This window comes from Alexandromys fortis, unplaced genomic scaffold, assembly GCF_014885135.2.
Source record: "Alexandromys fortis isolate MF-2015 unplaced genomic scaffold, M_Fortis_MF-2015_v1.1 scaffold_252, whole genome shotgun sequence".
In the NCBI taxonomy this organism is placed as follows: Eukaryota; Metazoa; Chordata; class Mammalia; order Rodentia; family Cricetidae; genus Alexandromys; species Alexandromys fortis.
The window spans coordinates 568,491-581,112 of record NW_026068127.1 but is presented as its reverse complement, the minus strand read 5'-3'; the positions used below and the strand labels follow the sequence as shown (position 1 = coordinate 581,112).

At 40.6% G+C, this 12,622-nt stretch overlaps 1 protein-coding gene across 9 annotated transcripts in view; it reads right to left on the bottom strand.

Annotated features, from left to right (window-relative positions):
- Positions 1–734: 734 nt before the first annotated feature.
- Ncoa1 (nuclear receptor coactivator 1) overlaps positions 735–12,622 on the bottom strand; it is a 219,084-nt gene continuing 207,196 nt past the window's right edge. For 6 of the 9 annotated variants that reach the window (XM_050125836.1, XM_050125835.1, XM_050125834.1 and 3 more), the window contains 2 exons: positions 7,046–7,135; positions 735–3,068 (listed from right to left, as the gene is read on the bottom strand). In XM_050125836.1, coding sequence (XP_049981793.1) covers positions 2,898–3,068; positions 7,046–7,135 — 261 coding nt within the window. In that variant the 3' untranslated portion in view covers positions 735–2,897. Of the gene's footprint in view, positions 3,069–3,152; positions 3,210–7,045; positions 7,136–12,622 lie in introns of all 9 variants that reach the window. The other 3 variants (XM_050125840.1, XM_050125839.1, XM_050125833.1) reach the window with 3 other exon arrangements.

The window sequence follows — 12,622 nt, the reverse complement described above, 5'->3', positions numbered from 1 at the left end:
GACAACCATCTTTCTTTTAACTCGGTCAGCCCAAGACACAGCATCTAAAAACTTCTTTATGCTGGAATCTTCCCCAGAAGGACCACAGAGAAGGTAGTTTTCTCCTTCCTTCTTTCTATTGCTCTTCTCTCTCCACTGCCACTCAGGACAACTTTACATGAGTGGGCGACCTCATCTAAAGGAAGCATCAATTTTCTTTTATCCCAGCTATGGATAAAATGTATCATTTCACCTCAAAATATGATTTAAAAGAACAGATGCCAAGTCTGTAGCTATGCGTGGGAATGTATGTGAGAAACACGCCCTGCTCTTGTTCTCTTGTTAGGCTTAGCTGCTGAGCCATCACACCAGCCAGTACTTAACTTTTACAAAATGCATTATCACACTGAAACAGTATTCTCAAGTAAAATTCCACACCTGTATCAGCGCATTGAGAGAGGCATGCTATTCCGTGGTTCTTTAGAGTTGCTTGGACAGTATCCTAGCCTCAGACACAATAGAGTTTATGTTTCAGACAAATGGCCCAACTAAGTTGGCATTTCCTCAAAGCCCCTAATCACTGCTTTACAGGAAAGGCTTCTATTAGAGAGACTTTAGGGATTTTTGGCTATAGCGATCTTTTCTTTTTACTAACCTTTAGTATTGGAAGTCATCTGGGCTTTGGCAATTTTTCTAGAGTCATTGCCCCCCCACCCCACCCATCTCCACCCCTGCATAAATGAAGAGGCAGCTCATGAGGTTGTTAAACAAATTCTATTCAGTAGCTGGAAAAGTCAATTTCCTGTGGAATGACAGGAATTACATAGAAGCAAGCAATTTTATTTTCCTCAAATGTAGCAATAATTTTAATCTGTACATACATAAAACAAACAGTGCAATTATAAAACCTCGAAGGTGACATGCATACTTTAAGGTGCAGTGGGGATGGGGGAGGACGTTAGCATCTCCAATTTTCCTTACTGCTTTTCTCTTCTAGGTCCTGATGCAAAAGCACTGAGTCAGGAAACTTCATCTGGAATGCTGAAGTTAGAGGTTAACTTCCTGAAGTCTGCACGCTTATCACAAACAAAATGGAAACGACCTCCTAGAGCAGTTTGGGAGGAACTAGAGTAATATGGCTGGGCTTTCAAGCTGGAAATGAATGAGATCAGGGATGCATTTTCTGAAAAACTAAAAAAAGATAATGTTTGCAACTGAGGGTCCTATTTCTGTTTCATAGTTGCTACCACATGAGCCCTTCCACCATTTTCAAAATGCTGTAGTTTCTGAATAGATGCTGTTCAATGGAGTAATTTGAAATTAGGGGTGGTGAGATGCAGAAGGAAGGACCTGGGGAAATGGCTTCTTCCTTGAAGTCTTGAGTCCATGCTCCTCATCTGCATTAGTTCTTATGGCCTTTCCTCTGCTCTGTGAGCAGAGGGAGCTGGTGCAGAAGGTCAGTATTGTCGTCCGCAGGCCCAGGGATGCAGATCAAGGTTAGTGCTGGAGGGCTCCCTTGGCCTCTCTCACGACGCCTTGCTCAAGCTCTCCTGCCTGTGGCAGAGCTTCTAGCACTAGAGTCAGTTTGCTGGCCCCTTTCTCGGGGCCAGGGTGAGACGGGATGTGGCAGAGTAACAAGACAACGGGAAAACATGGTACCAATTAGCCTCAGAGCAGAACAGAGAAACTTGTATTTGCACTGATGGAAATTCAAATTCCCAAAGTCATTCTGAGACAGAAAAAGCAGATTTGCTTTGAGTGAGCTCTGATTTCCCTTCCTACAAGCGGCCTGCGACACCCTGGGGTGGTCTGCCCTAGCTCAGCTAGAATAGCTCCTTCTGGCACTGCCACTTTGGTGAGTCCCAAAGTAAATCCATACATGGCTTCACAGTCACTGGGATAATGAAATTACTAGCCAAGTGTAATTGTAATCAACCAACATTATACTTCACACACAAATTTAAAAAAAAAAAACAATATGATCAAAGCATAAAATTAAACAGAACAAAATCAATTTCTACAAGAAATCAAAATATATTTACAGTGAGATTTAAGGAAAAAAATAAGCTACTCGGATCATAAATTTAATTTTATTTTAAATAACTTTAGCTACCTCGCTGTTAACATAGTAAAAGCAGAAAGAACAGGCTGCTTTCCCCCGCAGACTTAATCAGAAAATTTTATCTACAATAATTGATAGAACTCGGTTCTTGTCTCTCACCCATCTCAACAAAAATTATTGCATTTTCCCCCAAACTGCATTTTTTGGATTCCTCAGTGAATATACTCGTTTCATCCTCTTTCCTGGAGGCATCTTGGTTTCAATCCATCTTTATAAAAAGGAGAAGGGGTGCATATGTAGAAGCAAAATATTCTCTTGATGCCAACAGACAGAGTTGCTTGGAGAAGCTGATTGTACACACGAGCTGCCTGGGGTCGGGGAGGGGTGGCTGTTGGTGGGAGGAACTTGACAGCCTCTGGTGCACAGACAGGCAAAGCCCCATGGGCTCTTCTTCCAGGGCAGGGACAAGGTTGAGCCGGTGAGGCACGGCTTCATCTCTCCTTGGAACTTGTTATTTTGGTTTCCCTCCAAAAGCCTTCATCCAGAAAAGAAGCCAATGACTGATTATAAAAATAAGAATAATTAACTTTTGGCTCAAGAAATAAGATTGTCCAACTGTTCTGCCTTGTTATTCTTTTCAATATCCAAGGCCTTTACAAAGAAAGTAAAACCATCTCTCAATCTCCCAGCAAAAATGAACTTTTTTTAAAAATTTTTATTTATTTATTTTTGCTCCAAATGCTACGACCTGAAGAATGGCTGCAGATTGAGATATCAAAAATCTCAGAAAAATATATAATATATTTGTATATCTCTGCATGTCTATTATTTAAACTTCACATTCCTTTAAAAGTGGTTATTCAGTCAGTAGCTGCTGAAGGAGGCTCTTCTGCTGGGCCTGGGGGGTCTGTGGTCCTGATGTGGGTTTTTGAGTTCCCAGTGGACCAGGCTGGTTCAGGTAAGGGTCCCCGCCTACCAGATTCACTGTACACTGGACGTCAGCAAACACCTGAACCTGTTGCACCTGCTGGAACACAAATAAAAGATGTGTTTAGACAGAAGGGCTTGCCCCCCCGGCTTATGAGTGGTACTACTTGAAGTGGGAACTCACTAGAGCATTCCTCTAGTCTGTAGTCACCACAGAGAAGAACTCTTCTGTCTTCTTGTCCTACAAAAAGAAAATCGCTGCACTCATTTTGCTCAGGGTTCTGGAAAGTTCACACTTAAAAATAAAACCAAAACTGGAATGGTCACGCCTCCTATAGGGTTGCCATCTACACTCAGTGTGTGTTCTCTAATATTACCAAGGCTGGGGAAAACCCAGTTTAGAGTTTGTGGATACAGCAGTGGCTTTAAAAAATAACATGGTAATTGGAAAACTAGTTCAAAATCATTATATGGATGACTTTAGTAGAAAAAAACCTTTTTTATGTCACTGAGAAACAAGAGCTTTAACCTAGTATTAGCAAAATAAAACCATCACACTTTGCACCAACACTGGCACCGCTGGCATCATCCAGATGACTTGTATAGTAAACTGTATATGGCTCCTTCACATAGTGGCTTCATATTTACAACAAATATTAGCAGAGAAAGTTCGTTTTTGGTTTTCCCCTCATAGACAATTTCCTTAAACATGCGAGCTAAAAATAACAATAAACATTAGCTGAGAACACTATGAATTTCCCCGTTACTTTCAGTGGTAATGAATGTATTCCTTAAAAATGTCTAAAGCTGCATAGTTCTGGCATCTGCTATTGGAAGGCAAAGCCAGGTAGTAGTCCTCCCCACTAGCCTTATTAAACATTGTCTATAGAACTGATCAGAAGGCCACACTTTTGAATGCTCCTGAGGAGGAATAGAAATGCTTTCTAAGGTGACTATGAATTTTGGCAAATGTGCTTCATGTTTAATAGAGTGTAAAGGATTTAAGCTAGTGATATCTTTTTTTTTCTTTTTGGTCATTTATCTCTAGCTTTTCTGAAAAATTTTCTATCCTCTGCGGAATACAAGCTGTTTTCCATTACCTTCATTGGGCAAATGGCCAATGTCCCAAGCGTCTGTTTCTGTGTCAGGCTGGCCTGTGGTCGCTTATTCTTAATCCTTTTGCTTGCCCACTCCACCCCCTCTCTGGGAAGAAGACAGCCCTGGAACTTTCAGTTAGTTAGGCTAGCATTCTTCCTTTTCTGGTCCTCTTTCACCAGCTTCTCGGCAGACTGCCTCTGGCTCTGCTGTGCTCCCAGGACTCCTTGTTTGAGTTCTTGCTCATGAATCTACCACACACCATCTTTGGTCCCGTGTTCTTCTCATGGTGTGCTCTGCAGCTACCATTCCTATCTTCTTTCTTCCTTGAGACCCAGGGGCCTTCTTTCCTCTCAGCAGCCTCCCAGCCCACTTCCTGCTTCTTTACTCTGTGTCCCTTTCTCTCTCTCTCCTGTCTGGCCTCCCACAGCTGGACCCTGGAACTCCTTTGTAGTCCTTCTTCTCTGTGTACCAATCTCTATAGTTCTAGCTAACTCACGTTCCAGTTTCTATTTGGCAAACACAGAAATGAGGGGATAACAAGAGATACCATGATGGGCTACAATGAAAAGAAGATTGAGCCACTGGCCTTCATGTGAGCACAAACAATGATGCTTTTTAGGCACTGAGTTTTTAAAATCAACACAGAAAATTGTATGCTTATTTGTTTTTAAGTATGAAATATTGGGGTGGAAAACACCTAAGGTGGTTTTTCTTCCCTAAGTATTTTAAAACAATTTTGATAAAGAGAGGAACCATAAAACAAACTAGAGAGAAAATATTGATTCTTTAAAAAGAATATTTTTAAAAAAAGTACATAAAATTATAAAGATAAAAATATTATAAAGATTAAGTCAGATTCCAAAGCTCATGTTATCCACTTAGAACTGTTACCTAAAATGAGGATGCCTGAGGCCAGATCTCAAGGGACTTTCAAACTGCCACTTCTGTCCAGTCAGGCACGTGAGGACCTAAAGGTGTCTGGAAAGGATGGAGAACTCAGCACTAGACCCTCTGAGTTCCCAGCACACGGTTGACTTTAATTCAAGCACTGTCTGATGAATCTAGGACCTTAAAACTTGGTTGTGCTCCACTAAGTAGTTTGTCGTACCTCCTGGGACATGTCTCTCTGAGGGTGACTTCAATTTTCTAGTGAATGAGACTGTCTTCCATATATCTATCACAGAATGCCCATTTAAATTTTTTTTTAACCTCACAGCACTCAGATGAACTTACTATAGCTCAGAGTCTAGACACAACCTCCTGACTCCCCTTTCCCATTCTTAGTCCCCAGAAAGCCTTCCTTCACCTCTTCCAGCCAAGGATAGAGCCAAACTAGTGTGTTCTCAGTGGTTTCCCTCAGGGATGACTTTGTCTACAGGACAGAGCATGATTCCTTAACTCAGTAGTCAAGTCATCTAGGCATTTGATGCCATCTACTGTAACTCTTGATTCCTCTGATTTCTTATTACAAACTTTTAAATTCTCAATAGATTGGCTTCCTATAACTATGTGAAGATACTACTATTCCCTTGCCTCTGGCTCCCAACAACTGTCTGAAGCATGATTTATATAAACTCAGAGACAGAAACTGGGGTTCAACCTGAAGACTAGAAAAGCAAAGCAGCCAGCTACTGGTTCTTACCTCAACCTCAGTCCGAAAATGGTGATCCTGTCTCCAGGAAACCTCAGAATGAGACCGATAGTGAGAGTTGTCTCCTCCCATTTTATAATCCTGTCTAGTTCTGGGATTAAAAGTGTGCATCACTGCCGCCTGGTTTCTATGGCAAGCTAGTGTGACTACTAGGATTAAAGGTGTGTGTCATTGTGGCTACTGGGATTAAAGATCTGTGTTATTGCTGCCTGGTATGTAAGGCTGGCCAGTGTGGCTACTTTACTCTTCTGATCTTCAGGCAAGCTTTATTTATTAAAATACAAATAAAATGCCATGACAGCTGTCATTATTTTCTCCTTCACATGGCCTGAGAACTGTCCCACCTACTGAGTCCATCTCCTGTGTAAATGTTCTCTAACCATCTTAGCTTTACTCATCTGTTTTTTCAGTACTGGGATGAAGCCCAGAGCCTTCCATGAGGTAGACAGAGTCCTACCACTGAGCTGTATGCCATCCCTGTTTCTTCTTTCCATGAATGTTTGGTTTTGTTATTTATAGCATGCACTTGGTAGATGGCCTTCTTTGGTGACATGAAAATTTCTGTACATGTATCTGTGTGTTGCATGTTAAAAGAAGCCCCAAGAAGACTTTGTACTGGAAAGATCTGGGTCTGAACTCCCCCCCCCCCAGCTGTGTGAATAATGCACAGTTAAAGATGCTCAGGTTCCACTTCTTCATCTGTGAAGGAAAGGACTGCAGCCTCCACAGAGTTACACTGGAGGGTTAAATGAGATAAAGCTCACAGTGGGGAGCACAGTGCCCTGCAAATCATAAATGTTACAGTGAAGATGTACATATTTTTATGACTTGTACTATGATACCTATGCTAATATTAAGAGATTAAATACTAAATCAGTTGCCAAAGTAGATTAACCCCATGCCCAAATTTCTGCCAGTACAGAAGAGACCATCTTGCTATTTGTGCTGCTCAGAAACACCCTGCTAAGGAGGTGCGGTACCTAGCAGATGCTGCTTTGCCTTAATTTATTGGCTATGTTGAGATCTTTGATTACGACCTTTTTGATCTGCAGACTTCTAGCATTGTTTAGTCACATGTGACTCCACTATCTGACACAAGAGCTGGTTAAATCCTTCAAAGCTTATCTCATTTAACTCTCTCAACGCCCTGTAAGCAAGCATCCTGGTAGTCACAGAGAGGCTCAAGAGATTTCTGTAAAATCCCCACAGTGCCAAGCCGACAAGGGTAGACTTCCGGGGTTATGCTCTCAGCCACATGCTAGGTGATGTCCTCCGTGTATCCAGAGTGCCTCTGCCAGCTCTGCAGTAGGGCTTTCTGTCTTACTGACCTGGTTTCCATCTGCTTCTGTTTTGAGAATGTCAGTGGATGAGAGCTGGTTGCAGTAGAGGCCTGTGTGTCTCAGTGCTGGATCATTCATCTATTAAAATAAATAAAAGACCAAATCATAAGCTAGTTGTTTAAGCTGCAAACCACATCTTCAATGAGAAACAGACTGAGAAGTACTCGGAGGACTGCTAACCTAACAGATTTATCACACTGTCACTGACAGTCAGACAGGCTCCCTTGTGGGTGAAGTCTGTGAGGATGGAGTTGGTGCTGCCCTGTTTCTGACCTAGCTGGTTACTTGGAGTCTTCACCTGTGAAAGTCGTGTTATATACTTTTCTGTATATTCTAATATTTGACACTTGAGAAAATAGTAAATTCTTTTTCTCTGTATCTTTGACTCAGTCTGTCTTAATTTCCTTGTCTCTCTCCTCTCAGACATACACTCAAGTTGATTCACCATCTCAGTTAACAAAGGCTCAGTGACAAATGGCTGGAGAAGTGGTGCGCTACTTCTGCAGAGGGTCTGACTTTGGTTCTTAACAAATGGTTCAGCCCATGTCTGACTCCAGCTTCAGGAGAATCCAATGCCTCTGGCTTCTGCCAGCAACTGTACTTATATGGGGTAATGCATCTGCACGCATGCACACATGCATACATGCACACGAATATACATACACACTTAAAAATTAAATAAATCTCAAAAAAAGAATCAGTAGCAAAGATCATATTTATACCATTGTCTGAATCCACCAAAAAATTAGACAGAGTAAGACACAAAGGCATTTAAGATACCAGACGAAGGCAACGCAGGGCACTGATCTCTATGATCTGGGAAACGACTCACTCTTGTAACAATTTTCTATCCCTAGAGCGCGTCCTTGAGTTAAGCTGCTGCTGGAACCCACAGAGCAGAATGTCAAAGAGAGGGGTCTAGAAATGTTGAGGGTCCTCTAGTCTGTGGCTCAAAATGCAGAGGAAAGAGCTGCCTGAATAAATGACATGGGATAGTTCCAGAAGAACATACAGGTCTCCATCTCAACAGCCAAAGTGGAAAAATGTTAGATTCAGGAGGTAGCAGGAAACACAGTAGATCCTTACTATAAAAGCAAGATTGGATATAGAATGAATACTACTTTTGTGCCATCAAATAAAGAGTAAGACCCGAAAGGCTCAAATTTCTTCCAGAGAACCGAATCATTTCTCATAGCAAAGATCAAAAATACTTATAGGGATATAAGAAAGAGAGGCTGGAGAAATGGCTCAGAGGTTAAGTCTGGCTGCTCTTCCAGACTTCAATTCCCAACAACCACATGGTGGCTCCCAACAGTCTGGAATGCGTTCTGGCGCCCTCTGCTGGCTTGCAGGCAGCACACTGTATGCATAATAAATAAATATTTTTAAAAATGAATATAAATGGTAAATTTCACACTTTTGTGTTCAATAGAAAAATTTCCAGTCATATAAATAACATAATTATGAGCCATAATGAAAATGAAAGCCAATGAACCTGAAATCAATTCCCAAACTACTGTTTAGGTGATAGACTGATTTAAGATAACCGTAATAAGTGCATTCCCTTTGTTCAAGAAGCAAGAAGAGCTCTTACTTTGCCATCACCAACTCCTACAAAGGTAGAGGCGCAAGAGGCTCAAGATTCAGCTTCTCATAGAACTCACTGCCATATCCAAGGAAGCACTGCCAGCAGCGGTGCGATGGGTGTTAGCACTGACTACAGGAGGGGCTAAAGACATCTACAATGGTCTACACATAAGTTGTGAAGTTCTAAAGCTTCAGAAAAGAACCAAACCCATCTCTGTATACTTGCATCCAATTGTGATGAGCCAACATATGTCAAGTTGGTGGAGGCCCTTTGTGCTGAGCACCAAATCAACATAACTAAGGTTGATGGCAACAAAAAGCTACCCCTATCAGGTAAGCTTCTGCAAAATGATTGAGGGGAAACCCTGGAAAATGGTTGCTGTAGTTGTACAGTGGTTAAGGCTTGTGGCAAAGAATCTTACACAAGGATGTAACTGAAGAATCCTTTGCAATCAAGAAATGAACAAATTAAAAACCTGGCTCACTCAAGAAAGAGAGCTGGCGAGATGACTCAGTTGTTCATAGAACACATATTAACACATGTAGCGAGATGACTCAGTTGTTCATAGAACACACATTAACACACGTAACGAGATGGCTCAGTTGTTCATAGAACACATATTAACACATGTAATGAGATGACTCAGTTGTTCATAGAACACATGTAACAAGATGACTCAGTTGTTCATAGAACACATATTAACACATGTAATGACTCAGTTGTTCATAGAACACACATTAACACATATAATGACTCAGTTGTTCATAGAACACATATTAACACATGTAACGAGATGAGTCAGTTGTTCATAGAACACACGTAACAAGATGACTCAACAGGTAAAGCGCTTGCTACACAAGCCTGACGACTGAGTTAGATCCTCAGAACCTATATACAAGTGGGATAGAGCTGATCCAACAACTTAAAAAGCAGAGGAAGGATGAAAGGCATGCCAGCGATCTGAAATAGTAAAAAGATTCACATATAACATCTAGATATTGAAATGTCTGAGATAAAAACCACAATGGACAAAATTAACATGTTAGACAATGAAAAAAATTAGTGAACCTTAAGCTATGGAAGTAGGAAGTATTTAAAACGAACACATAGGGGCCTGGAGATGTAGCTCAGATGAAAGAGTGCTTGCTAGTGTGCATGATCCTTGGATTCAATACTCAGCACTGCATAAAAAAAATCAGATGTGGTGGCACATGCCTGTAATCATAATATTTGAAGAGGCACGAAGATTAGAAGTTCAAGGTCATCCTTGCTGAGTAGTAAGACTGAGGTCAGCCTGGGATATATGACCCACCCACCGCGCGTGCACATGCGTGTGCATGTGCGTGTGTGTGTGTGTGTGTGTGTGTGTGTGTGTCAGTGACTGAACTTCAGGCTAAAATCACCCCTACCTTCTGCCCCAGGGTGAATGTTGGGATACCTTCAGATAACTACTACACGTGTGACTGGAGGGGAGGGTTAGTGTCAAATAAAAAAAAATTTAAGAATGACTCACATTTCCTAAATTTGATGAAAATTCATGAACCAAGAATCAAAATAAGCCCCAAGAATAAGAAACAAAGAAAAGCATATAACAATCAAATTACTTAAACTCCATTACCAAGAGAATAAAATGACAGTGGAGACAAAGCCCTCATCAGAATTTATAAAGACACGGGGACTCAGGGAGAGTACTTCCAAACATAAAGCAGAAACAAAGACCTTTTTAGACACAGAAAGTCAAAAGCATCAGCAGCCGAGCTGCACCAGGATAAACACTGTAGGAAGAAGGGAATTATACCAGATGTAAACTGGAATTACACAAAGAACAAAGAAAACGGAACCTCATAACTACGTGGGCAAATACAGAAAAATACTTAACAATATAAAAACAGTTGCTGTCTGAAGAAAAATACCAACAATGTAGTGAGGCATATAGAGTGTATGTAGATACAACATAAATGATACATAGCATAGGAAAGGAATATGGAAATACACAGCTGCAAGATTCTTATACTATATATGATATCATACATATAAAAAGGCAAAAAGAGGACAAAGCAAAATAAGTCAGATGGGCTATTTAAGTCTAACCATACAATGGGGCATAGTGGTATAAGCCTTTAACCCAGAGGCAGAGACAGGTGGATCTCTATGAGTTCAATACCAGGTTGGCTTACATAGTGAGTTCCAGGCCTGGCAAGGCTATATAGTGAGACTTTGTCTCAAAAAAACAAAACAAAAAAATTCAGTGATATCAATAACCACAGTAAACATACATGGACTAACCAGTATAATTAAAAGGCAAAAACTGTTGGATTGAACAAAAAGGCAAGACCCAACTATATAAGGAGCACCTGGTAAATATAATATTTTTACCCAATTCATTTTTTTTGGTTGGGCAGGGGTGGCACCAGTACTTTAATACCAGAACTAAGAAGGCAGAGGCAGGCAGATCTCTGTGACTTTGAGTCCAGACTGGTTCACAGAACGAGTTCCAAGACAATCTTGGCTACACAGAGACACTTTGTCTTAAAAAACAAAAACACCAAAAAATTCATTATATTTTGTTTTACTCTAATAGATACAGTGAATAATACTCATAACTGAATAGTAACAAAGATAAAAATAAGTCAATTTTGTGCCTTTATTTTGCTACAAGATACAGACCACAAGCTGGATATGGAAGCGCCTAGTACTTGGGAGGTACAGGAAGGGGAGCAGGAGTTCAGTCATCCCTATTCACATAGTCAGATGTAGGCTAGCTTGGGCCTTATCTCAAAATGAATAAACAAAATGATATAGATCATTAAATTATTGGGTTCTGTTTCCTTAGATTTACTATGTAATTCCTAGGAAACAGGGATTTTAAAAAAGGAAATCTATATAAAAGATAGCTAGTACATATATATATGCACATATATGTTATATTTAAATGTAACTTTCTGTAAGCAATGGCTTCATGCCAACACTTTAGCTCATAATCTACTCTGTGGTGGCTAATATGAATGATGTAAGTACTAGTTTTCAGTTTAATCACTGTCACCTAGAAATGCGCAGGAGGCTCAAGAACAAACTCCAAATGTGTGGCTAGCATACATTATCTGACAAGAGGCCTATCACATAAATTCTGCCCTAATTGTAATATAAATATCCCAGTAATGTTCATTAGCTGTTCACCCTCTATTTCTGCCTAGGTTTTACTTTACTAACCAATCCGGAATATTCTTCTTAATCCACATTGTCTCCTCCTGTTTTGCTCTAGCTTTGCTGGGGACTGATTCCAGACTCTCACATGTTAGGCACACATTCTACCCTAGCCCTAAATTCTCATTCTTTCTTGATTTTTATTTAAACATTTTTGTTTTGTTTTTTGGTGACAGGGTCTTGCTTGTGTAGCCCTAGCCAGTCTGGTACTTGCTATGTAGATCAGGCTAGCCTTGAGCTCCTGGCACTCCTTCTGCCTCAGCCTCTTGAGTCCTGGGATTATAAGTGTGTGTCACCACATCTGGCTTTTCAATATTCATATTCATTCTTCCCTGCTGACCAGGATATCAGGCTTGCTTCAGCTCTGTTTGTTTGTTTTGTTTTTGTTTTTGAAGGCAAGTTCTCCACAACAACTTTCCTGACCAGGCCAGGCCCCTTTCCTTTTAAACACTTACTAATAAGTGTACATACTACTTCATCAGACATGCATAAATAGTGTCAGTGGAGTGGTAACCTGCTCTGTTGTATGGAGCTGCGGGCCGCTTCCCTGCCGCCCCAGCTTAGCTTATGCCCCGAAACTGTATTCTTTTAAACACTGCCTGGCCCATTAGTTATAACCTCTTTTTTTTTTCTTATGGCCACTTCATCTTTATTTCCCACATATCTAAATCCCTCCTTTTATTTGATCAAAACAATTCTGTTATTCTTCTACTGATATTGTAAGTTTGTGTCTTTGCATATCCCATTTTCTTTTTTTTTAATATAATTTTTTA